Source organism: Barbus barbus (genome assembly GCF_936440315.1).
Source record: "Barbus barbus genome assembly, chromosome: 23".
Lineage (NCBI taxonomy): Eukaryota > Metazoa > Chordata > Actinopteri > Cypriniformes > Cyprinidae > Barbus > Barbus barbus.
In genome coordinates, this window is record NC_136751.1 from 15,789,319 (window position 1) to 15,815,932 (window position 26,614).

The following is a 26,614-nucleotide window of genomic DNA, read 5'->3' on the forward strand; positions in this document are numbered from 1 at the left end:
ATTTTAACATTAGATGTAAAAAGGAACTTCTAATTAAGTGAACTTAAAACTCTTCACATAAACCCATTATAATAAACGTCATTCCTATGCCCTTCAGCAGAAATATACAGAAATTGAAATCAAACAGTCTAAATTAATTACAGATGAATCCTTAAAGCTATACAAGTTATTTTTTCCTCTTTTTTTCTTTGTCCTTTGATTAATAGACATCACAGCAGCTGGTTATTAGGTTATTTTGGCTGTCATTTCTTTAAGAGCTGCTACTGCTGAACGTGACGTGGTTCTGACACGCATAATATTTTCTCTCAACTCTTTTTACCATTTCTGACACTTCAGGGGCCTCATGTATAAAACTCTCAGTAGATTTCATCCTAAGAGTGTACGTATGCACAAAAGTTCGATTTTGCGTATGCACAAAAGTTTTCAGATTTATAAAAGCATACGTACACCAGAACCTGCGCAAAAATCCCTTTATAAATCCCAGTCAGGAGAAGATTGTGCATACGTGCATCTCCACCTCGACTCCGAAATCACCATATATGGAGCTTACAACGCCTAGTTTTACGATGCATAACAACAGCATATCATTTCCATGCAACTTTGTGCATGTGAAATTAGCCCAAGAAATGCTATCTCTCGTCCACATAGTGTTAGTAAGTTAGTTAGCTACATTTAATTGAATACCAAGTATTTTCTATCATGTAATGCCGGATAACTTTACTGCAATGTTTAGAAGCAGTTTATGGATAACTCAACAGCTCACATCTTAATCAGCTTGTTAAAAAACGTCTAATGTGCATTGCTGTCACTCCACAGATTCCAAGAACTGCAGTGCTGAGCTAAAAAAAAAGGATGATCTGGAAATGTAAGTGCTTGTGGCAAAAGGGGATACTTGTTAAAACATACTAGACTAAACATTTGATTTATGTTAAGGCTATGGATTACAGGTAATGATGTCAATGTACAGTCAATGTGCTCATTGTTTTGCTTCATAAGATATGAGCATATCGTCAAGAGCCAGGGGTATTAATTCTGTGTTTTCTGTATCTGCTTTATTTTACTCTCAAAGTGATGGAACCCCTTCACTTCCATTTTATGAATCACCAAGGACCATGGATTCAGTCACCTACATTTTAAATGGCTCGAGGCTGAGTAAATTAACAGCAAATTTTCATTTTGGGTGAACTTTTCCTGTAATACAGAAAAAAGCATTAATTGATGAAAATGTGATTTTCATTTTTCATTGATACAGTGTTGTCTCTTCCACCTCTGACCTCACTGACATGAAGTGTGGCAATAAGAGGGATTCCTGTAATACCTGATCACCCTTCTTTGGAGAACTTCATGAAGTTCTTCAAAGCATGCTTTGTAAGTATTATTGATTTCTCTTTCTGTTATAAATTATGTAAACTAAAGGGGTCATAACATAGTTTTTAGCTAAAATTAGTTTTATTAATTTCCTTCATGTCCAGGCTTCTGATGATGAGGAGTCACACCAAAACGTTCCAGTTGGAATCTGTGAAAGCGAAGATGTTGCACAACATCCCCTGTCTTTCTCCTCCATCTAGCCCCTGTAAGGAATCGTCTCAGAGGGTAATCTTGGGAAGGACTGTTTAGAGAACCTTCCTCAGGCCATTCTTGTTTTTGGATTGACTTGTGCCTTGCGTCTTGATTAATGAGCAATGAGCTCATCGATTAATGAACAATACATTAAACACATACATTTTCTCTTTGTTTAATTAGACAAAATCTCAACATACCTAAAGTTACCTGAAATTTGTTAAATGGATTCTGTAAAATTAAAATAAACTGAATTCTAAAACAAAATCCTTGTTGTTTTTATTTTTGACTTTGTTTATTCTGCAGCTCCTCCTACCATAATCAGAGTGCAGCTTTAACTTAAAGAATAATAAATCGGCAGAGAAATCAGTCATATTAAACCAGTTAAATTATAGTTATATTAAAAATGCAATTTGGTCTACTAAAAGTTAACTTTAGTGCAATTTAATGTTTCGAGTTACCTTAACTGGTAAATTTTAGTTATTGTAACAGATAGTTAGTTCAATTAACTAACACTTTCCAATGTAATGAACTTGAAATGTCTTGTTTGTTCAACAAGACAAAATCAACTTTTTTAGTGCAACGAGTTACCATACATTTTTTAAGTTCAATCAACTTGTACGGGCTTACAGTGCGACAAAAACTGAACTGAAGGGATGGGAGGGGGGTAGGCTTTTTTTTGCTTTTGCTTTTGCTTTTTTTGTGATTTCTGGAGTAAATGACTGTGCTTTACATTTCTCTACAATGTATTAAATTATGTCAGCTTTACCAATTATGTGCTCTGATGATTATTAGAGTTTTTTTTTTTTTTTTAACATGCAAGGTCATACAATTTCACTTAAACCAGGATCTATTTTTTGCCGTAAGAATCTTTGAACCTTGATAGAAGGTAATCAACTGACTTAACAGGAGGATATTTATCTGATCCATCGCAGCATGAAATGATGGCCTCATTATCTGGTTGTACAAAGAAGGCCAAAGACTGACGTGGGCTGGAGTCACCTGCAGGGGGCAGTAAAACTCTATGAACCTGAGGGCCAGAACAATAGAAAATAATTAAATAAGCATTGCCTGCACTGCACAATTAAATGAAGCATTAGTAAAGAAACTTACAGCAGACACATAGACATCGCTGGTCCACCTTTGCATCAGGTCTGCTATGTTAATCAGAACTGTTCCAGGAATGCTGGGGGCTGAAATGAACTCGCCAGCCCGGTTCAGAACCTGAAGGAGAACACACACAGTGCCACGCAGGGCCAAAACTACTGTCACATGCATCTTAAATGACAGAGAAGCATATTAAACTTGATAATGAACCTTTTTTCTTCTTGCCCTATACTGGTACTCACCTGCAGTCCACCCTCTGAGCTTTGGAAGAGCAAAGTGATACTACCATAATCAGAGTGTTCACCGCAGCGCAGCTGATTTTCCTTCACACTTGCGCTGTTCACTGGAGGGTAGTACAGAGTCCGTAGAGTCGTTCCATTCACATCACCTTAAAACAACCCACATCATTAAGGTCTTGCAGATCTCTCTTCCATTGACTCACTGGCAGAAAGTAGTAATGCATATCATTTGCTTACTTTCAATATGCTTATGAGCGCTGAGAAAGACCTCTGCTTCCAGGCCCAAACCAAGAGCCATCACTCGGAGCACTCTGAGAGAGAGTTCCTTACAGCGCAGGTAAAATGCTACGTGGACATCTCGAAAATCATCAACTCCTTCTGAAGGCCAATTCTGAACACATTGAGAGTGGAGTGATGTAAAGTTTGGGAACTTCCATATACATTCCATTTACGGAAATATTAATGTGTATATATACAGTTGTGTGAAAAAGAAAGGAGACCCTATTTAATTCTATTAAATATATTCAATATATATATATATATATATATATATATATTGTCCTGGGACCTCAGATGAACAATAACACATGACACACCGTGTCATTATTTATTTAGCAAAAATAAAGCCAATATGGAAAAGCCATGGGTGACAAACTAAGGACACCCTATGATTCAATTTTCTGTAGATCCACTTTTAGCAGCAATAATCATTTTCTGTATGACTTTATTAGTCTCTCACATCGTTCTGGAGGAATTTTGCCACAGCATTTCAATCAGGATGAGGTCTGGACTTTGACTGGGCAACTGCAACACCTTGATTCTTTTCTTTTTCAGAATCAGCCATTCTATTGTAGATTTGCTGGTGTGCTAGGGATCATTGCCCTGTTGCATGACCCAATTTTGGCCAAGGATTGGCTGTTGGACAGATGGCCTCACATTTGACTCTAGAATACTTTGATATAGGCTACAGAGGAGTTCATGGTCGACACAGTGACTGTGAGGTGTCCAGGTCCTGTGGCTACAAAACAAGCCCAAAATCATCAGCCCTCCACCAGAATGCTTGACTTTTGTTGTTTGTGACAGCTGTTTGTACTGATGAACTTTTATGATAGCTATTGTTGTTTATTAAAATTATTGTTTAATAAATTATATTGTATATAAATAATAGTAGTATTTTGTAAGAGTATTGGTATTGAGAAACAGTCTCTGTGTTAGTGATGGTGATTTTGGTTACATTGTTATGGCATTAGATGGCTACAAGTGACTGTTTTTATGAGTGAGTCAGTAGCAAAGACTTTTATTTTGAGGGGTTAAAACAAGGTTGTAAATGAAAGTGAAAGTGAAAGTGACGTGACATGTGGCCAAGTATGGTTACCCATACTCGGAATTTGTGCTCTGCAATTAACCCATCCAAAGTGCACACACACAGCAGTGAACACACACACACCGTGAACACACACCCGGAGCAGTGGGCAGCCATTTATGCAGTTGGGGGTTCGGTGCCTCGCTCAAGGGCACCTCAGTCGTGGTATTGAGGGAGGAGAGAGCACTGTATGTTCACTCCCCCCACCGACAATTCCTGCCAAACCTGAGACTCGAACTTGTTACGAGTCCAGCTCTCTAGCCATTAGGCCATTTCAGGAGTGTCATCCACATATAAATGTGGGATTTGCTAAGTACTTAAGTATTCTGAAGTAATCTACTTACAACTGCAATGATTGACAAAATGACAATCATCACAATGTACGGGACAAAAGTATCATGTCAAAATAGATGTGCATTAAAGAAAGCACCCCCGGTGATGTAATTCTTGAACCCAACCTGATGTATTATGGATAAAAAACTAAATAAATACTACCTTCTCATTTTCTGCAGTGTTTTAACCAAAGTATCAATCTATTTTACTGCTCACCTTGTTTCTGCTATACTGCTGTTAAAATAACCGAGTCATCTGCAGCTCTTCACTTTCTAGAGAGGTCTGGCTGCCAACTTACATTTTCAGACTTGCGTTGCATCTCAAACAGCTCCCTAGCTCCCAAGCCCGTGAAGCAGTACACGAATCTGGGCGCTGGTAGGGACCCTGGCTCACTGCACATTGGGACAATGGGTCATTTGAGTTGAGCACAATCTGCGCAGAACCACTGGACAGAACACTGGTGATCACCCCAAGATGCATCATGCCGTTTAGAAATATGTCCAAGGGCCTAATAGCCTTTGTCAGAACACTGTAATCAGTCATCAATGAAAATAAGAGCAGCTTTAAGCTATTTCAGACAGAGAATTCAACTAGTTTAACACTAAATACTTTAAGTCTGTCGTCGTCTTGGACTTAATTCTGTCGTTTTACTTTAATACAAACTTGTATTTTAGATTTTTTAGAGACAACAATCACATATCACAGAGAGATCTCACACTTGTCATAATGTTTGGAAATATCGTGCTTAATTTAAATACAATCACATGTTTATATCATATAAATTATAAATATAATTATATCAGATAAAAAATAAAACATTTTAGTAGAGAACGCAACATCACGGTTGTTTGAGTCAATGAGCATCGTGCTTTTGGTCAGCGCAGCTGGGCTGGACTGCACCAAAATCCCTTACTATAGTCTTTGACTGCATAGCTGACTCCCTGTCACGCGAGATTTTTGGCATTCGTCAGTGATATCAGAGCAATGCGGACTGCTCTCGGACATATTTCTAAACGGCATGATGCCTCTTGGGGTGATCACCAGTGTTCTGTCCAGTGGTTCTGCGCAGATTGTGCTCAACTCAAACAACCTATTGTCCCAATGTGCAGTGAGCCAGGGTCCCTACCAGTGCCGGATTCGTGTGCTGCTTCACGGGCTTGGGAGCTAGGGAGCTGATTGAGATGCAATGCGAGTCTGAAAATGTAAGTTGGCAGCCAGACCTCTTCAGAAAGTGAAGAGCAGTATAGCAGAAACAAGGTGAGCAGTAAAATAGATTGATACTTTGGTGAAAACACTGCAGAAAATGAAAAGGTAGTATTTATTTATTTTATTTTGTATCCGTAATACATCAGTTTCGGTTCCAGAATTACATCACCGGGGGTGCTTTCTTTAATGCACATCTATTTTGACATGATACTTTTGTCCCGTACATTGTGATGATTACCTCCGTGAAGTTGGCACCCCATAAAAATAAATAATCACCAAAACTATGCCATTCGTTTGTGCTGGTTCGGTGTTTGAGATATTAAACATTCTTTTTGTTTTGACCGTGTGACGTCACTCTCCACCCCATGCCGTCCAAATAGCTCCAAACCGGTGCCGTTCGTTTGTGCTGGTTTGTGCCGTTAAAACAAACACTACCTATTTTCCTTCCTTAGATATAACAAAATATTTTCGCGAGCTGTGACGTCACTCTCCACCCAGTTCGTCTAAATCGCACACAACTGGTGTCATTCGTTTGTGCTCGATTTGTGCTGGTTTGTGCCGTTAAAATTTACATTGTATCTATTTCACGTCCTCAGAAATAACAAATACAACACGGGCCAGTGACGTCACTCTCCACCCCATGCAGTCCAAATCTCTCCAAGCCGGTGCCGTTCGTTTGTGCTGCTGAAACAAACCTGGTATCTCCGAGCCCTTCGTAAATATAATAAAAAAAAAAAAAAAAAACGTCTTAGGGACTGTTATGTCACCCTCCACCCACCCCATATCGTCTAAATCGCTCCAAAAAGATGTCTAATACATTATTAAAATTAAAATTGAAAGTATCTGTTAATACCATGAGCGAACACGAAATAACAACTAGATAATTTTTATTTTTATTAACTAACAAACTAAGATGAATTAATATTGTCACAAATGTTTGTTAATGTACTAACTAATGTTTATTGTAAAGTGTTACCTAAGACTACGGGCCTTCATGTTCAACAAGCAGATGATCGTATGATCAAATATCTCTGTCAGTTCACCTTTAAAGGAAAGGGAACCATATAGATGTTTTTTCTGTAGTTTATTGTGGAGAATTTTGCTCAGAATTTTCCAATCTAATCCATCACTTGCAGGTGGTGTGGTTTCATTTGTAGATGGTCCGGATTAGTTTTCAAGTGGGATATCCAACTGATTGATATTTGTTTCACTATTTTCAAATTAAAGTCGCACAGATCTTACTATTATGTCCTTTAAAACCCATTAAGTGAGTAATATAAATGATGTATACAGTGCTGCTTAAAAGTTTGTGAACCCTTAAAATCTTCTAGATTTCTGCATAAATATGACCCAAGACATCATCAGATTGTTTGCACAAGTCCAGAAAGTAGACGAAGAGAACCCAATCAAACAAATGAGACGAAAAATATTTTATTTTTATTTATTCATTGAGAAAAATGATCCATTATGAAATATATAAATCTTTGCTTTCATTATCTGGTGTGACCCCATTTTGCAGCAATAACTGCAGCAACTGTTGATCTGTCCTGCATAAAATCTTGTAGGAGTTTTAACCCATTCCTCAGTACAGAACCGCTTCAACTCGATATTGGTGGGTTTCCTCCTATGAACTGCTTGCTTCAGCTTCTTCCACAACATTTCAATTGGATTAAGGTCTGGACTTTGACTTGGCCATTCCAAAGCATTAACTTTGTTGCCAGCCGTCCTGGCCCAGATGCAGCAAAACAGGCCCAAACCATGATACTACCACCACCATGTGTCATGGATAGGATAAGAAGTTTATTTTCTCTAAACATGATTCTCATTAAAAAAAAAAAAAAAAAAAAAGTTATATTTTGGTCTCACCTGTCCACCAAATATTATTCCAATAGTCCTTATACACATGACCAGACTGCAGATGTGCAGTGATTCTTTTTGGAGAGCAGTGGCTTTCTTCTTGCAACTCTGCATGCACACCATGGTTGCTCAGTGTTCTCCTGATGGTGGAATCATGACCATTAACATCAACCAACGTAAGAAAGTCCTTTAGTTGCTTAGACCCATGGAGTCCTTTGCAACCTCATTACACGTCTTGCTTTTGGAGTGATCTTTGTTGGTGGACCACTCAATTTGTACACAATCTGTCTGACTGTGGATTCGTGGAGTCCAAAGCCTTTAGAGATGGTTTTGTAAACTTTCCAGCCTAATGAGCAACAGCAACTCTTTTTCTGAGGTCCTCAGAGATTTCCTTTGTTTGTGCCATGATACACTTCCACAAGCTTGATCAGACTTTGATAGACCCCTGTTCTTTATATAAAATATGGCAGGAACTGACACCTGATTTTCATTCCATTGAATGAAAACACCTCTGAACAGATGGACTCTAATTAAAACTTTCAAATTAACAGCTGATCCAAGAGTTCAGATACTTTTGAAATGCACAGATATGTAACACTGGAACATTTTCTTCAATAACTAAATGACAAAGAAAATATTTTTGTTGCATTTGTTTTGTTGGATTCTCTTTGTTTACGTTCAGTACTTGTGTGAAAATTGGATGAGGTTTTGGGCCATATTTATGCAGAAAAAAAAAAAAATTGTAAAGGGTTCACAAACTTTCAAGCAGCACTGAATATGAATTGTTTTTTTTTTTAAATCAAATTCATTGTTTCAGAGATCAGAGGGAGAGGGGAAATTGTGTAAATTAAGAATATGGAGAGAGAGAGACAAACTAGATATTTAAATAAAAATTGTTTATATTTATATTTACTCAAAATATATATAAAAAAACATAATATAGACTACAGCAGCCTATCTTTTCTCAGTGACATCTAAACATAAAAAATAATAATAATCTGATAAAACATCTGATACCTTTTAATATTTAGCCTACATCCAACTGGGCTCAACTGCTGAAATATTTTATTTTATATAGAAAAATTCCCAGACATGACTTCTTTACCTCTTAAAGCTCAATATCTTTATATTTGATCACTAATTTAATTAATACAACTTCATCAATTTAGTCAATCTTTTAAAATATAATGAAATTAAAATAAAAAAATCAATTTACAACAAAACATTGCATTTATATTTTGCACAACAGAAGTGTATAAATTAAAACATGGATGAAATATATTGACTGTATGATATTTCTTAAAAATAATAATATCACCATCATTAAAACTTACATTGTAGTATAAAACAATAATATATATCTGTCATAAGTTAAACCACGCTTTTATTTTTAGATCTTTAGTTTCACTTTCAGTTTGCATTTGGTGGTAGTATTGAGTATATAGTATTGGCCCTACTCTCTACATGAAACAGAAAGAAAGAAAGAAAGAAAGAAAGAAAGAAAGAAAGAAAGAAAGAGGTAGATGGCAATAAAGGGATATTATCCGCGCACAACAATGTTGTACTAAACGCCCCCAGATCATCGGGACCTCGACGTGACAGGATATAAAACCATTAAAATCTGTGGCCATCGTTTGGAGCATTATTTAGTAGTAGACCTAATACTTCTGAATATAAGAGACTGGCGTGCCTTTCCATCTCTAGCAAAACCCAGCCGTGGTTTACATCAAATATACGTATCATACAATATCAATATATATCACAATATTCATTTGTCATTAATGGGGACAGATCCTCTCCACGTTTATTAGACCTTGAGAATAAAAACAACTTGTTTGTTCTCAATTAAACTCACCAATTCACCAATTAAAGTACCTTTTCATTTAGGGCCCCATGAAATACATTTTATTTTTCCCTAAATTCTGTGTTTTCAGTTTTCAGAATTCAATGTTGATGTAATAGAAATGTATCATCAAAAAATTGTGTCTAATGAAATGAATTAATAAAACTTTAACAATTTAGTCAATCTTTTAAAATATAATCAAGCTAAAATATATCAATTAATTTACCTACAAAAAAAATTCATTTATATTTTGCACAACAGAGGTGTATTTTTAATTTAAAAATTTAATTGGTTGTATATTTCTTAAAAATAATAATATCATAAAAAATTAGTAATGAGCAAAAAAAAAGTTTAAAATTCAATAATGACATGTTGCCTATTATTATTGATGTTTACAAATTTTATTTTAAAACTATATTTTGTATAGTTGTTGCAGAAAAGGGAAATCGCATAAAAGTAAATTAAAACTGCTCACAATCATATGCCACATTTTTTCGGAATTGTCTGAAAATACAGTACTAATGAGCAGTTCCATACAAATGTCAGTCTTACCAAGAAAAAAGATTTGACCTAAAGAACAAAACCCTACTAGTTGTGCGTTTAGGTCTGTATTTTACGGCATTGCCCTGCTTTAATAGAAATTTGAAGGAAATCGCTATGTTTATCCACCACATATAAGGGGTGCACCAAGAGTAAAATTACATTTTCATCCTACTTTATTTCATGTTTTCAAATGAGATATCAAAGGCTGCCCATTTTTTAAATTTATGTCAACAGTAAGCATTTTGTAGAAAGATATAGGCCTGTCTGAAAAATGACTAAACTCACTTTGTCTAAACACCGATGATTTTGGATTTCTAAGGGCTAGATGACATCAGGACACTTCAGCACTGTCACGTCCATAACGTTTTAAAGATGTATATCATACAGTGGGGTAAAAAATAATTTGATCCCCTGCTGATTCTGTACGTTTGCCCACTGACAAAGAAATGATCAGTCTATAATTTTAATGGTAGTTTTATTTGAACAGTGAGAGTGTAACGATAGTCTACTGAAGGCAAGCGTAGTGATGAACCCAAGTGCAGTTTTATTTAAACAAGGTGAAATCCAAAATCCAAAACAGAGACTTGACTTGAACAGACTCGACTTGGCGTAAACAAACTAGACTCACCAACAGCAGGTTAACATTAATACATGACGAGAGACAGTGGCAACATGATGGCTACTTATAGCAAACAATACAGGTCACATGACAAATCAACCAATGTGCAAACAGAACAGAGTCACATGACAGGACAATAACCAATCAGAACATGACACAATGAACAAAGGAACCAACAGCGATGATTTTGGATTTCTAAGGGCTAGATGACATCAGGACGCTTCAGCACTGTATCACATCCGAAATGTTTTAAAGATTTAGATCATACTGTGGGGAAAAAAAATTATTTAATCCCCTGCTGATTTTGTACGTTTGCCCACTGACAAAGACATGATCAGTCTATAATTTTAATGGTAGGTTTATTTGAACAGTGAGAGTGTTACGATAGTCCACTGAAGGCGAGCATAGTGATTAACCCAAATGCAGTTTTATTTAAACAAGGTGAAATCCAAACATAATGCAAACAGATACTTGACTTGAACAGACATGGCTTGAACAGATTTGACTTGGCATGAACAGACTTGACTTGGCATAAACAAAACTACACTCACCAACAGCAGGTTAACATTAATACACAATGAGAAAAAAATAGGTGCATTAGACTTGAAGAGGCGCTGCGCAGAATGACATCAAAGTACCGCGAGAGTGATGAGAGCAGACGGACACTTAAGCTTTCGAATCGCTCTCGCGATACTTTGATGTCATACACTGATCATTCTGTGCAGCACAGCTTCAAGTCGAAGCTACTTATAGCAAACAATACAGGTCACATGACAAGAATCAACCAATGAGCAAACAAAACTGAGAGTCACATGACAGGTCAATAACCAATCAGAACATGACAATTAACAAAGGAACCAACAGCAGGAATACATGAGGGCAAGGGAAGCATGACACAAACAGGGACCATGACTAAACTCCAAAATAAAAGACATGAAAACATGAACATGAAATCAAACCCAAAACAGGCGCGACAGAGACAGAATAACAACAAAAAAAATCCAGAAAAAGGCATTTCAAAGAAGTTATAAATTGATTTGCATTTTAATGAGTGAAATGAGTATTTGATCCCCTATCAATCAGCAAGATTTCTGGCTCCCAGGTGTCTTTTATACAATTTTATTATAAATGCAATTAACTTGAAACTTTCTGTACAAAGCCAACTTATGTCCACTCTAATTATGATCAATAACTCATCTAATTTCTTTTCTCTTATCAACCATAATGCATTATGGAAACGCAGACTAATAATAGGCTAATATTGGCACAAATATCTGCACGTTGCCGATGACTGATAGCCTACTGCGTAGGTCTACTATTGTGATCTGTTTCAGGCTTACCGTATCATAACAATTTAGAATGGATTCGTTCAAATATTTTAGAAATTGCCTTCTGACCGAGATCACCGCGGAAATTTGGCCTGCATTTGCTGTGCGGGCATGGGTGGACACATCCTCACCAGTTTCCTCTGGGTGCCGCTCCAAAGCAGGTAAGATTGTAAGTTCATCAATATCTTTGTTGGTGTCCAAATCCTCAACAGGGTTTCTGCTTCTCTCTTCCCTTCTAGAATTGTGCTGCATCTGGATCGGATGTAGTTCCTGTCCACAAGCCATACTCCTCTTCACTTCAACTGTTGGTGTCCTCCTGGTAAGTATTCCATTGTAGTTGTGCTTCCTGTTTTGATTTGTCCCTCCTACATCCTTGGGTCATCGATCAGGTAAGTGCATTGTAGAAGAAGGTTCCTGTGCAACACTCTTTCCTTTCCAGTCCAATCCAATGGCTCTACTATATAAACAGGGTCATCCCCTCATCTCCTTTCCCCTCCTCTGTTTGCTTTTCAAGTTCAAGTTCAAGTTGAGCTTTATTGTCATTCCGCTACATGTGGGGACATACAGTGGAACAAAATGTCGTGCCTCGCAGGACCACGGTGCTACATTAATACAGACATACAACAATGAATCAAAAAACACTATAAACCTATACACAACTAACCTACTGACAGATTTAAATTATATATATATATATATATATATATATATATATATATATATATATATATATATATATATATATATATATATATATATATATATATATATATATATACTAAAAAATAAAAGATAAAAAAATACAAACTATACAAATGCTTCACAAATACTGTACATGTGCAAGGAGAAACATTTTGAGTTAAGCAGCTGGTTTGGGGAACAGTGCAGGATGATCTGTAGTGCATGAGCATGTAAACATACATATATTGCTGAGTCTTTTGTGGGATTGTGTACACGCAGAAGTGTGTGAAGTGTCTAGTGCACATAGAGGAGAGTGTTACCACAGGTGGTTTGTACAGGCCTACTCACCTGTGTGTAGCACACTTCGAATTGCACTAAAAAGTTCCATACAGTTTTTTCTTTGGTGTGGTAAGGTTGGGGGGGGGGCGGTCCATGTTTCAGAACGCTGGAGGGTCTTGCGGTCAGCAGCACTGCAGTTCCCGTACCAGACAGTGATTCAGCTGGTCAGCACACTCTCAATGGTGCCTCTGTAGAATGTGGTGAGGATGGGTGGAGGGAGACTTGCTCTTTTCAACCGACAGAGAAAGTGTAGGTGCTGTTGTGCCTTTTTGGAGAGTGACATGGTGTTGGTGGTCCAGGTGAGATCCTCTGTGATGTGCAGTCACATCACATCACAGTTTTCCCAGTAAGCTCGCAGTTTGCCTGGGCCGCCCCTTTCTGACAGGTTCCTCACCAGCACATGATCACCTGGCTCCAATAAAGAACTCCACGCCCTCTGGTTGTAGTTCCTCTGCCCCTTTGCAGCATCTTTCTTCATGTTCTTCATTGCGATTTCATATGCTTCTTGCATGGACCTTTCCCATCTTTCAGTGTAGTCGGCATGAGACTGGGGATTCCTGCTTTGCTTTGTGGGGAACACCAGATCAATCTGAAAAATTGGTTCTCGACCAAAAAGAAGGAAGAATGGAGAAAATCTGGTTGATTCATGCACTGTACAGTTATGGGCGTGGACCACTTTGTTCAGATGGTCTGCCCAACTTCTCTGTCTCTTCTAGTGTTCTCAACATCCCCAACAATGTCCTATTGAACCTCTCTGCTGGGTTAGATTGGGGGTGGTAGGGAGTTGTCCGTGAATGCCTAATCCCACAGTAACTCTGTAGCTTTTCGAACATGCTGTTTTCAAACTCCCTCCCCTGGTCATGGTGGATCTTTGCTGGAAAGCCAAAGCGCATGACAAAGTCGTCAAATATCTTCCGAGCTGCTGTTGAGAATGAGACAGTTCTATTGCATTCTGTTGACAAAATTCAATTTGTCTCTCTGACCAGGTTCACCAATTTGTCCAATCATTTTCAGTTATTTTTTAAACACTGGATGTATCATTGGCACATGTTCTTCTGGCGCAGACAAATTTAAAAATTTTCTTTTTTATGCGCAAGAGAAGCTTTGTAAAAGGTGTAAATCGCGTTTCAAGCACAAGAAAAAATTATTTGCAGCATTTTACTGTTACTTGTAAGTGTAATTCATGTATTGTGAAACCGCAGCTTCATGCTAGCGCAAAATAAATATGATCTTTTCTTATGACTTCCATTTTTCCGCGCTTACACTTTTGGCACGGTTTTTTCGCCAAAATACGGTCAAAAGCACTGCAAGCCTGTGAACAGTGATTTGCAAGCGAAAACAACAGTTTAAAGAACTGCAAAACGGATTGATAGAACCAATCTGTATGTGTAAAAAAAAAAACTGACTGTCAAATGTCTAAATGACTTCTTGTGTATGTAGGGCAAAAAAATCCCAAAATAATCCGATATGTACAGCTCCGTGTTTCATTTCTCTGCGCTCACAGTTTTGGCACGATTCTCTCACTAACTGAGATTTGCAAGCTTGACGGGGAGGGCGGGGCCACCTTGTAGCCAATCAAATGAGGCTCTCGCTGACTCCATTTACTCTAATCTGATTGGAATTCAAAGAAACACATCATTCGCCAAGACATTTATCTTCATTTAGTTCGGGAACGTTCTCAATACTTTTAAATTTACACATCCAGTCAAAATAAATAATGATGGTATAATACATTATGGTATAATGAGCACACTCGCACCTTTAAGAGAGCATCCCGGAAAATGGAGTGCAGATGGAGGAAAACAAAACTAGAGGTATTTCGTATAGCCTGGCGGGAAAATACCCTATCCTACAGAAAAGCATTAAAAACTGCTAGATCTGATTACTTTTCATCTCTTCTAGAAGAAAACAAACATAACCCCCGGTATTTATTCAATACAGTCACTAAATTAAAGAAAAATAAAGCATCAACAGGTGTTGGCATTTCCCAAAAGCACAGCAGTAATGACTTTATGAACTACTTTACTTCCATGATCGATTCTATCAGAGATAAAATTGTAACCATGCAGCCGTCAGCTACAGTATCGCATCAGATGCACTATAGATCCCCTGAGGAACAATTTCACTCATTCTCTACTATAGGAGAGGAAGAATTGTATAAATTTGTTAAATCATCTAAACCAACAACATGTATGTTAGACCCTATTCCATCGAAACTACTAAAAGAGCTGCTTACAGAAGTCATAGATCCTCTTTTGGCTATTATTAATTCATCACTGCCATTAGGATATGTCCCCAAAACCTTCAAATTGGCTGTTATTAAGCCTCTCATTAAAAAAAAAACACAAATTGACCCCAAAGATTTAGTTAGTTACAGACCGATCTCAAATCTCCAATTTCTGTCAAAGATACTAGAAAATGTAGTATCCTCGCAATTATATTCCTTCTTAAAGAAAAATAGTATTTGTGAGGAATTCCAGTCAGGATTTAGACCGTATCATAGTACTGAGACTGCTCTCATTAGAGTTACAAATGACCTGCTTTTATCATCTGATCGTGATTGTATCTCTTTATTAGTTCTACTGGACCTTAGCGCTGCGTTCGACACTATTGACCACAACATTCTTTTAAATAGACTAGAACACTTTGTTAGCATTAGTGGAAGTGCATTAGCATGGTTCAAATCGTACTTATCTGAACGCCATCAGTTCGTAGCAGTGAATGAAGAGGTATCATATCGATCACAAGTGCAGTACGGAGTACCTCAAGGCTCAGTACTAGGGCCGTCACGCTTTACATGTTACCCTTGGGAGATATTATCAGGAGACATAGTGTTAGTTTTCACTGTTATGCTGATGATACTCCGTTCTATTTCCTCGCGGCCCGGTGAAACACACCAAATTGAGAAACTAACGGAATGCATAGTCGCTATAAAAACTGGATGACGAGTAACTTCTTACTGTTAAATTCTGAAAAAACAGAGGTGTTAATTATAAGACCTAAAAACCCCACATGTAATAACCTAGAACACTATCTAACACTTGACGGCTGCTCTGTCAATTCTTCTTCATCAGTTAGGAACCTAGGTGTGCTGTTTGATAGCAATCTTTCATTTGAAAGCCATGTTTCTAGCATCTGTAAAACTGCGTTTTTCCATCTGAAAAACATATCTTAATTGCGACCTATGCTCTCAACGTCAAATGCAGAAATACTAATTCATGCATTTATGACCTCAAGGTTAGACTATTGTAATGCTTTATTGGGTGGTTGTTTTGCACGCTTGATCAACAAATTACAGTTGGTCCAAAATGCAGCAGTTAGAGACCTTACTAGAACCAGGAAGTACGGCCATATTAGCCCGGTTCTGTCAACACTGCATTGGCTCCCGTCAAACATCGTATAGATTTTAAAATCTTGTTAATTATTTATAAAGCCCTGAATGGCTTAGCTCCTCAGTACTGAGCGAGCTCTTATCACATTATAGTCCTCCATGTCTGCTGCATTCTCAAAACTCTGGCCATTTGATAATCTTTGATATTTTATTTGATAATACCTAGAATATCAAAATCGACTGCGGGCAGCAGATCCTTTTCCTATTTAGCAGCCAAACTCTGGGACAATCTACCTAACACTGTTTGGGAGGCAGACAGGAGATCGGCGCCAGGAGATGATGTATCCCTGATCGTCAGCGGAGGCCGGACACCTGGATGAGCCCCGGGGACATATCCCCAGTCACCGATCCGGTCCGTATCCAGCCCAGATGGTCACTGCAGTCACCAGATCCAGTCCGTATACAGATCAGATAGTGGATCAGCACCCAGAGACGACCTCTACAGCCCTGAAAGTCAGCGGAGACCAGGACACTGAGATGAGCGCCAGAGACAGATCCCCAGTGAGGACCCCGCCACTTAGACAGCCATCGGGAAAGACCACTGGAACCAGTTGAGCCCTTACAATCTGACTTTGCTGCAGTTGGAATTGAACTGCTGGTTCGTTTGGCCAGAGGAGAACTGGTCCCCCGACTGAGCCTGGTTTCTCCCAAGGTTTTTTTTCTCCATTCTGTCACCGATGGAGTTTTGGTTCCTTGCCGCTGTCGCCTCTGGCTTGCTTAGTTGGGGACACTTCATTTCCAGCGATATCTTCGAACTGATTGCAAAGACACTATTTAAACTGAACTGAGCTGGATGATGACATCACTGAATTCAATAATGAAATGCCTTTAACTGAAAATCTTTTTTTTATCTTTTCATTTTACATTATTGACACACTATTTTCCTTTTTTGATATTGTGCAGTTGCTTTGACACAATTTACATTGTTAAAAGCACTATATAAATAAAGGTGACTTGACTTTATAGGCGGATCGGCTGTTAGCATGAAGCCGGTTCCCTCGACAAAAAGATGAGGATGAATAGGATTTTTCCATAGGCAAATAAGCAACTTACAACTTGCAACTTATAAGCAATACAACTTTGACAAATTTTGAGGCCTAAATAAAAGCACCAGAACTGAAAAGCTAAACTTTTCAAACAAACTACTGCACCATGTTCGCACGCCTTCAACGTCACGACCACAGTGATACCGACAACTTTCTCAAACTTATTTTTAACATGTTCAGTGAAACGTATTTACTCTATATATGAATTTTAATCCACGCTACATGAACCTTTTCATATAAACTGGAATAAATACAAAACTAGAGCCAAATTAAAACTGAAATGAGACATTAATAATAAATAGTATAGCGAATAAATGAAATAATTTTAACTAAAGGACATTTATGGGATTGTAGGTGGGGGGAGTGAATGTACAGCGCTCTCTCCACCCTCAATACCATGACTGAGGTGCCCTTGAGCAAGGCACCGAACCCTCAACTGCTCCCTGGGCGCCTCACCATAAAATGGCTGCCCACCGTGTGTTCACGGTGTGTGTGTGTTCACTGCTGTGTGTGTGTGTGTGCACTTTGGATGGGTAAATGCAGAGCACAAATTCCGAGTATGGGTCACCATACTTGGTCGTATGTCACATCACTTTCACTTTTTTTTTTTAAAGCACGTATTTCTGTACATTCCTAAATAAGGTGCATTAAAAGTCAATAAATCCTTGATTAATATGAATATTTTAATTAAAAATGTATCCCGGCATAATCTTTTAAAGTGGAAGTGAAGCAGTCAGTTAAGTTTACATTATTTAGTAAAGTGATTGCCTCTTTGATTAAAAAATATATAACAAACATGATTAATGTAACCATTTTAAAGAAAAAAAAAGGTTGTTTTGTTATAGCTTTTGGAGCAAGGGCGCCGCCATCTTGTACTACTACAGCGTGTGACATCACAGGACAACAGTAAAGTGATCGAGTTAGATCAGTAAGATTAAATTTATTTTAGTGAACAAAGTACCACATTTCAGTTCTCATTTTGTTAGGGTGGTTGGTTACACAAAATGTTATTTTATCTTTGCTTCTAGGAAATTCAATATGGGACTTTTAATTAATTGATGCACATAAATACAAATCTGTCTCGCCACATTAAAGAGCTTGAAAAACATTACTGTAAGACACATAGTTTGTGTTTCGCTATAAAACTGATTTTGAAAGCTGAGACTTTGTAATATTTTGACTTTATACTCGAAATATTGCAACTTTAATCTCATAATCTTAGATTTTTTCAAGCCGCACTAAAACGCTGTCATACTTAAGGCATAAGTTAACCCTATTGCTTGTACACTTTTTTCTACCACATCTTGTCCTTCCCTTTGCCCCTCTATTAATATGCTTGGACACAGAGCTCTGTGAACAGCCAGCCTCTTTAGCAATTACCTTTTGTGTCTTGCCCTCCTTGTGCAAGGTGTCAATGGTCGTCTTTTGGACAACTGTCAAGTCAGCAGTCTTCCCCATGATTGTGTAGCCTACAGAACTAGACTGAGAGACCATTTAAAGGCTTTTGCAGGTGTTTTGAGTTAATTAGCTGATTAGAGTGTGGCACCAGGTGTCTTCAATATTGAACATTTTCACAATATTCTAATTTTCTGAGATACTGAATTTGGGACTTTCATTAGTTGTCAGTTATAATCGTTAAAATTAAAGGAAATAAACATTTGAAATATATCAGTCTGTGTGTAATGAATGAATCTAATATACAAGTTTCACTTTTTGAATGGTATTACTGAAATAAATCAACTTTTTCATGATATTCTAATTTTATGACCAGCACCTGTATGGTGACCCATACTCGGAATTCGTTCTCTGCATTTAACCCATCCAACGTGCACACACACAGCAGTGAACACACACACACCGTGAACATACACCCGGAGCAGTGGGCAGCCATTATATGCTGCGGCGCCCGGGGAGCAGTTGGGGGTTCGGTGCCTTGCTCAAGGGCACCTCAGTCGTGGTATTGAGGGTGGAGAGAGCGCTGGACATTCACTCCCCCCACCTACAATCCCTGCCGGCCCAAGACTCGAACCCGCAACCTTTGGATTATGAGTCCGACTCTCTAACCATTAGGCCACGACTTCCCAGCACAATTTAGTGCTGTCAAACGATTAATCGCATCCAAAATAAAACTTTTTGTTTACATAATATATGTGACCCTGGACCACAAAACCAGTCTTAAGTTGCACGGGGATATTTACATTTACATTTAGTCATTTAGAAGACGCTTTTATCCAAAGCAACTTACAAATGACGACAACAGAAGCAATGAAATTCTAGTATTAAAACAACTAAAAACAGATCCAAAACTACAAGCTAAAACTTTATAAATACTACATATAAACGTTTTAAAAAAATAAATAAATTAAATAAAAATGACAAATGCATACAACAAAATTTCAAAACTTAACATTTAAATGAAAAACAAAAACATAAAGCTAAAAACAATTCAAAATATTAAAGAAAAGGTAAAGAGTATAATTATTCTAACATTACACTAAGTCAAACACCAAAAAACAACTACATATGAACATATATATATATACATATAAATGTTAAGTTTTGAAATTTTGTATATAAAATTTTTATATATATGTATTGCAACAGTTGCCTCACAGGTCTTTCTAAGTGATCAGCAGTGTCCTGTTACATTAATTCTTCAGATATTAAAATCAGGGAATGTGTCGTATCAGTTATATCCATTACTTCTGTATTCTGAATCTTGCATTCGATGATGACACACACAAACCAGGATGAAGACGATGGAGCTGACTCTGAGAGAAAAGCAAGCAATTTGGATGCTAAAAGAAAAGAGGAAGTCAGTTAGAGCTATAGCAAAAACAAAGGGCATGGAGAAATCAAGAGTTTGGAAACCACCAGCAACCAACAACGACCTGATCGGCTGAGAAAACAACAGCAGTTGATGACAGACAAATCATAAAAGCTGTGAAAATTAATCCTAAAAGACGTGTCTGTAAAATCACCAACAACTTCCAGAAAGCTGGGGTGATGCTCTGACAATCTACTGTCCTCAGGAGACTTTGACACAGAATTACAGATGCTACACAGCAAGATGCAAACCTCTGATCAGCACCAAAAATAGAAAGGCAAGATTAGAGTTTGCAAAAAAGCACAAAGGTGAGCCAGAAGAGTTTTGGAACTGTGTTTAGACAAAGACGAACCTTTATCTAAGTGATGGGAAAGCAAAAATGTGGAGGGAAAAAAAGGGAACTGCAATGATCCCAATCATACAGCCTCATCTGTAAATCATGGTGGAGGTGGTGTCGTGGTATGGGCATGCATGGCTGCCTCAGGAACAGGCCCTCTCAACTTTACTGATGACTTAATATATGATGACAGTAGCAGAATGAATTTGGAAGGGTACAAAATCTACCATCTTGCCTACCAATATTCAAGAAAATGCCACCAGATTCATTGGGAAGTGCTTCATATTGCATCAGGACAATGACCCAAAACACCCTGCCAGTTCAGTCAAGGAATTAATAAGGGCAAATAAATGGAAAGTCTTGGATTGCCCAAGTCAATCTCCAGATTTAAATATGATTGAACATGAATTTCACCAGCTGAAGAGGAGAGTAAAGGCAGAAACTCCCCAAAACAAGCAACAATTGGAATTGGCTGCATTAAAGGCTGGGAAGAGTATTTCAAAGGATGAGACCAAGAGTCTGGTGATGTCTATGGGTCACAGACTCACTGCTGTGATTGTGCGCAAGGGATCTGCAACTAAATAATAGCTTTTAATCTTTTATATCTGCCTTATGTTCAACTGTCCCAATACTTATGCTCACATCAATGAGTGGGATGAACTCTAAAAGTACTGTGCTTTTTATTTGGTAAAACATGTATGTGTTGAAACGGCTAATAATAAAATGTGACATGCTGTAGTTTTGTCTCATATTCATCTTTTAATCATATTTGCAAATGTCTTGACTCCACAGCCAACAGAGCAATTTTGTCTTTACTGTTCCAATACTTATGGAGGGCACTATATATACATATATATATACATATATATATATATATATATATATATATATATATATATATATATATATATATTTCATTTCCATTTAGTTTGTTGGAGTATTAAAATAACTGAAATTAAATAAAACTAAAACTTAATAAAAGACCTATACACACATAATAAATTCAGACATAATTTAAATGAAATTAAAACAGATAACAAATACAAATTAAATGACAGTATCAGTAATCCAAAAAATAACACTGCCAAACACACAAACACTAAAAAAAAAACTTACACATAGTAAGAAATGGCTATAAAAACTGAAACAGAACTGAAATAAGTAGTATTAAAAGAGGAGAAATAAAAAGCGATACTTATTATTATATTATACTGATATTTGTAGCAATAGCCAAAAATACATCGTATGGGTAAAAAGTATAGATTTTTATTTTATGCCAAAAATCATTAAGATATTAAGTAAAGATAATTTTATTAAGATATTTAGTAAATTTTCTACCGTAAATATATCAATTGTTTAGTAATATGCATTGCTAAGGACTTCATTTGGACAACTTTAAAGGTGATTTTCTCAATATTTAGATTTTTTTTTTTGTAGCACCGTCAGATTCCAGATATTCAAAGTTGTTTCTCAGATAAATATTGTGCTATCCTAACAAACCATACATCGATGGAAAGCTTATTTATTCAGCTTTCAGATGATGTATAAATCTCAATTTTAAAAAAATTTACACTTAAGACCATGTATATTTATTATGTATATAATACAAACATACGTATGAATATATTTAAGAAATGTTTATATATTATGTTTATATATTAAATAAATTTATATAGAATATAAAATAATATAAGTGTATACAGTATGCATGTAAATATTTTCAAAATATGTACTTAATGTGTTTATGTTTACGTAATAAATAAACTGTACACACATTTATTTAAACAAAAACTTTTATTTTGAATGTGATTAATCGTGATTAGTCTTGAAAGCACTAAGTTCAATATATTGGTAATGAATATATCAGAATTCATATTTCATGTTTTGACTACGAATGTCACGTCCGTAAAGCTGGAATTGCTCTAAAATATTTTTGTTATGAGTTAAACCAAACTTGACAGGTTGTCCTGAAGATAGAGGCTGTGTCCAAATTCAGGGTCTGCATCCTCCTTAGGATCCTTCCTACCCGGTTGAAGGAGGAGGGATCCTCCGACGTCCGCAAAACCCGGAAGTCGGTGTTTGTGAATTTGGACAGCCTACCCTTCTTTCAGTTCCCTCCCTTACCCGTTGCTCATATCCTGTCGCCTAGCAACCGTGACAGCGCCAAGCAAGAAGCGGGAAAATGGACAAACAAAGAGTTATTCTCCTCATTTTAATTCTTTTGGAAGAAATAAAGCAATTAAATAAATTAAATACTTTCTTTGCTCATTGTCGGAGAGTTTTTTATATCAGACTACAAGACAGTCACATCCAGGTAAGCCATTATAGCCTATTTTTATTTGTTTTTAAGTATTCTACTAATTTCTCCTACAAATGCATTGAGCCGAAGCATAAACTTTAGCTTGTTTTGTCAGAGAAACTCCTCTCCCACTCCGCTACCGCTCGCTTCGTCCGCCATTACGCTCTGCCGAAAAGAATTATGGGATAGGTAGGACGGGAAAGGATCCACCACACCCATCCTTCCAATTCGGGGAAAAGGAGGACGTATTTGTGGGCCGCATTTGAAGGATCCTACGAATTTGGACAGCCTTCGTCGCGGCGCTGTGACGTAACATCCTTCAAATGAGTACTCCGAAGGATGCAGACCCTGAATTTGGACACAGCCATAGTTTCACTTTCAGTTTGCATTTGGCGGTAGTATTGAGACGTAGTCCCTATGAAACACTCCATATGAAATAGGGATGCAACGATACCATTTTTTCAAAACCGATCCGATCCCGAAAATTCTGAGTATCTGCCTATAACGATCCAATACTAGCGCAGTTTTTTTTTTTTTTTAAATAGATGTAGAATTTCTATACTTCTCTGTGTTGACCTGATTGTCACTCTTTTGTGTTTTAAACACAATTTACTACATATAGATAACTTCATTTTAATTAAAAATAACAAGTGAAAAAATATACACTGCCCTCCAAAAGTTTGGAAACGTCCAAGAAAAGTGGAGTTTTGGACAATATTGGCATGAATCCTTTTTAATTTGTGATAATTTTGCACTGATAAGGGACAACACAAACTACAAAAACATATTTTATTACATAAACAGCTTATACAAAGAAAAAACTTAAATTTTCGATTCATCAAAATATCCACCATTAGCAGCTATTACAGCTCTGCATAATCTGGGCATCCGAGCTGTCAGTTTATTCAAACATTGACTTTGAATTGGCAATCAATTGTTGAAGCTATACTGTATTAAAGTGTGCTGACCCAAAACTCTTTTAAAAACCTGGGCCAAGTTTAAACCAGTAACCAGGCATCACAGCTGGCAAAGGGGCATGTCTAACTTTGACATGTATATATTGCCATTATTATGTTTTATTGCTGGTCTTCAATGATAATGTCAAGTTACTTTAATGAATTTGCACCAAAAAATGATAAGGATTTATGCTGATATCGTCCAAAACCACACTTTGCCAGGGGTGTTTCCAAACTTTTGGAGAACAGTGTATAATCATAATCTATGACAAAAATACTAGGTTAGTGGATAATTCAGCATCAAAAGATACTCTAGAAAAATCATGGGTGCACAATAAATTTATAAAACCTAGTGAAACATTTTTATTTACAAATAAAAGTGAATAAGTGCAGGACTAAATCTGGTAAAATGGTACACATTCCTCTTTGTATTGTTGTAAAATACACACATGAAAAAAAGCAAGCAAATACATTTATATATAAATATATACTATAAAATTAAAAGACATTTCTTTTAAATCTATGCACAATAATGAAGGCAGCAACATATGACAGATAGGACAGAACAAGAAGGACTATTAATAATCTTTCATTGCGCAAAAGTATTATAAAACGAAAGGCTCCAATACAGAATGATGTGCGCAGCCCTCCGAGTCCGCACAGAAAAGTTCAAAGTACAAAGGGAAAAGATATTGATGCGTAGTGTATTAAATCTGTGCGTTAGTTTATTGATCCTTTTCTTTTAACAGTTTTAAACCTCAGTTACTTTGCGCTCTTGAAGAGAGTTTGACTGTAATAACCGAATGTGACACACAATTTTAATGCTGAATGGAGTATGACAGACGAGAGAGTTTACGTTACCTGAACTTGAATTTAACAATTTAAATATTAATCTGTACCTCAGATTAAACTATGGAACGGCTTCAGAACACTTGAAATAGTGCATGAAAACTTTATGGTGCTTTATAATGTTTTTGTGCCTTTCGTGGGGCTCAGCAATACCACAATAGTATAACTTCACACGCAATATCGGATTTGGACCGATACCCGATCTGCAAAAAATGACCGTATCGAAGCTGATACCGATCCGGAGTATAAGATCGATGCAATCCTAATATGAAACACTAAGAAAAGGGAGAAAGAAATAGATAGGTGAGAATAAATAGATATTTACGATATTCGCGCACAAAGATGTTGTATTAAACGCCTCCTTCAGATCACCTGGACGTCGAGGATTTAAACTGTGAAATGAAAGGATATGAAACCATTAAAATCTTTAGCGAGCAATATTTAGTAGTAGGCCTGATATTTTTGAATCTAGCTAACGTTATATAAGTTAAGAGACTGGCGTGCCTTTCCGTCTCCAGTGAAACCCAGCCGTGGTTTACATCACATGAGAAATTGCCCCTGCTAAAAGGCTTCTTTATGTTTTCTGGCAAACAGAAGAACTTCTTTGAAACACCCATGACTTTGTCCACCTGAAACAGAAATAAACATTTGCCAGTCAGCTACAAACAAAACTTTTTTGTAAGAATTATGAATATAGGCAAACAGGCATGTTTAAAATCACAAACCTCGTCCTGATTTATGCCCGTGTTTTTCAGATAAACAAATCCCACCTCAGTAAAGGCCTTTCTCAGTTCGTCACTTAACTCCTTCAAGCTATCATCTGAAACATTGGTCTTTCCCAGATCGTAGACACTGAAATCCACGACATGTATCTCCATACTGACTTATTTTACCTTGAGGCAACAAAGGTCAAAGAATTTCTTTAGAATTATTTCCGAAACCGAGAAGAAAATACCCAAGAATCTTCGTTTCGTTTATCAGTACAGAACAGCCCGTTAGGGTCTTCTTCTTCTTCTTGCTTTACGGCGGATCGCAGACTTATAAGTGCAATACCGCCACCTATCTTTGAAATGGATCATTTACACTCTACCTACAAACTCTTGATTAACCTCCCAACTCATCTTCAAACACCTTCCCTTTCTCCTCTCTCTCCTCCACCCTCCCAGAGTCTTCGTAGAGTTTCATTCGGCGTTGCGTGTTCAACTCCTCCATCCACCCTCATCCTCTCAAGCGGGATTAGAAGGAGAAAAGAGAAAGTAAATAAAAAAAATAAAAAAATAAAAATTTCTTTATAAAAAACATTAACACCTACACTCGCTTGTTCAGACCCGTTCTTCCTAGATATTGCAACAATAATGATTTGATATTTCTTTCCGGATTTAATAAATTCTTAACTGTAAACTGTTCACCCTTATTCTCTAGTTCCTCTTTCAACTAATTTCTTTCAGCTGTATACTTCCTGCAGTACATTATAACATGTTCGACTGTTTCATTAACATCACATACCTCACATAACCCTGTTGGATGTTTATTTATTAAATGCATTGTATTGTTCAACCTTGTATGCCCCAATCGTAACCTTGTAATCATGTCTTCCTCCCCTCTGCTCCATCCTGATACTCTTCCCTTACCCACTGATGACTGAATATGATACAGATGCCTACCTTTGGTGTCTTTGTCCCATAACTGCTGCCATAACTTCCATATATTCTTTTTGATAATTGATTTAATTTCTGATCTACTAAAAGGAATCTGAATATCAACTGTTTCTTGCTCTATGGCCTTTTTAGCTAAACCATCTGCCTCTTCATTACCCTTCAACCCAATGTGAGCCGGTACCCACAAAAACTGAACTTTTATACTGAGGTGCTTAAGTGACTGTAATTCTTGA

General features: G+C 37.0%; 1 protein-coding gene across 2 annotated transcripts; it reads right to left on the reverse strand.

The window, feature by feature from the left end:
- Window positions 1-190: 190 nt before the first annotated feature.
- Window positions 191-25,757, reverse strand: LOC306843174 (uncharacterized protein). Of its 2 annotated transcripts, none has more exons than XM_079374474.1 (7): window positions 25,449-25,757; window positions 25,228-25,352; window positions 25,049-25,115; window positions 3,144-3,297; window positions 2,910-3,055; window positions 2,674-2,784; window positions 191-2,590 (listed from the first exon to the last, which is right to left on the reverse strand). In XM_079374474.1, the coding sequence occupies exons 1-7, from the start codon at window positions 25,599-25,601 to the stop codon at window positions 2,411-2,413; spliced, it is 936 nt and encodes a 311-aa protein (XP_079230600.1). In that variant the 5' UTR covers window positions 25,602-25,757; the 3' UTR covers window positions 191-2,410. The 2 variants fall into 2 exon arrangements, with proteins under 2 accessions (XP_079230600.1, XP_079230601.1); XM_079374475.1 differs by having other exon boundaries at window positions 1,854-2,562.
- Window positions 25,758-26,614: the final 857 nt, after the last annotated feature.

What these genes read in the sequence shown, in the direction of transcription:
- LOC306843174 (XM_079374474.1), bottom strand. Translation starts at nt 25,601, where the DNA reads ATGGAGATACATGTCGTGGATTTCAGTGTCTACGATCTGGGAAAGACC. An exon ending in CATCTTTGTGCGCGAATATC is followed by an intron (nt 3,298 to 25,048) that starts GTAAATATCTAT and finishes CAATGTGTTCAG; the next exon opens with AATTGGCCTTCAGAAGGAGT. An exon ending in GCGATGTCTATGTGTCTGCT is followed by an intron (nt 2,591 to 2,673) that starts GTAAGTTTCTTT and finishes TCTGGCCCTCAG; the next exon opens with GTTCATAGAGTTTTACTGCC.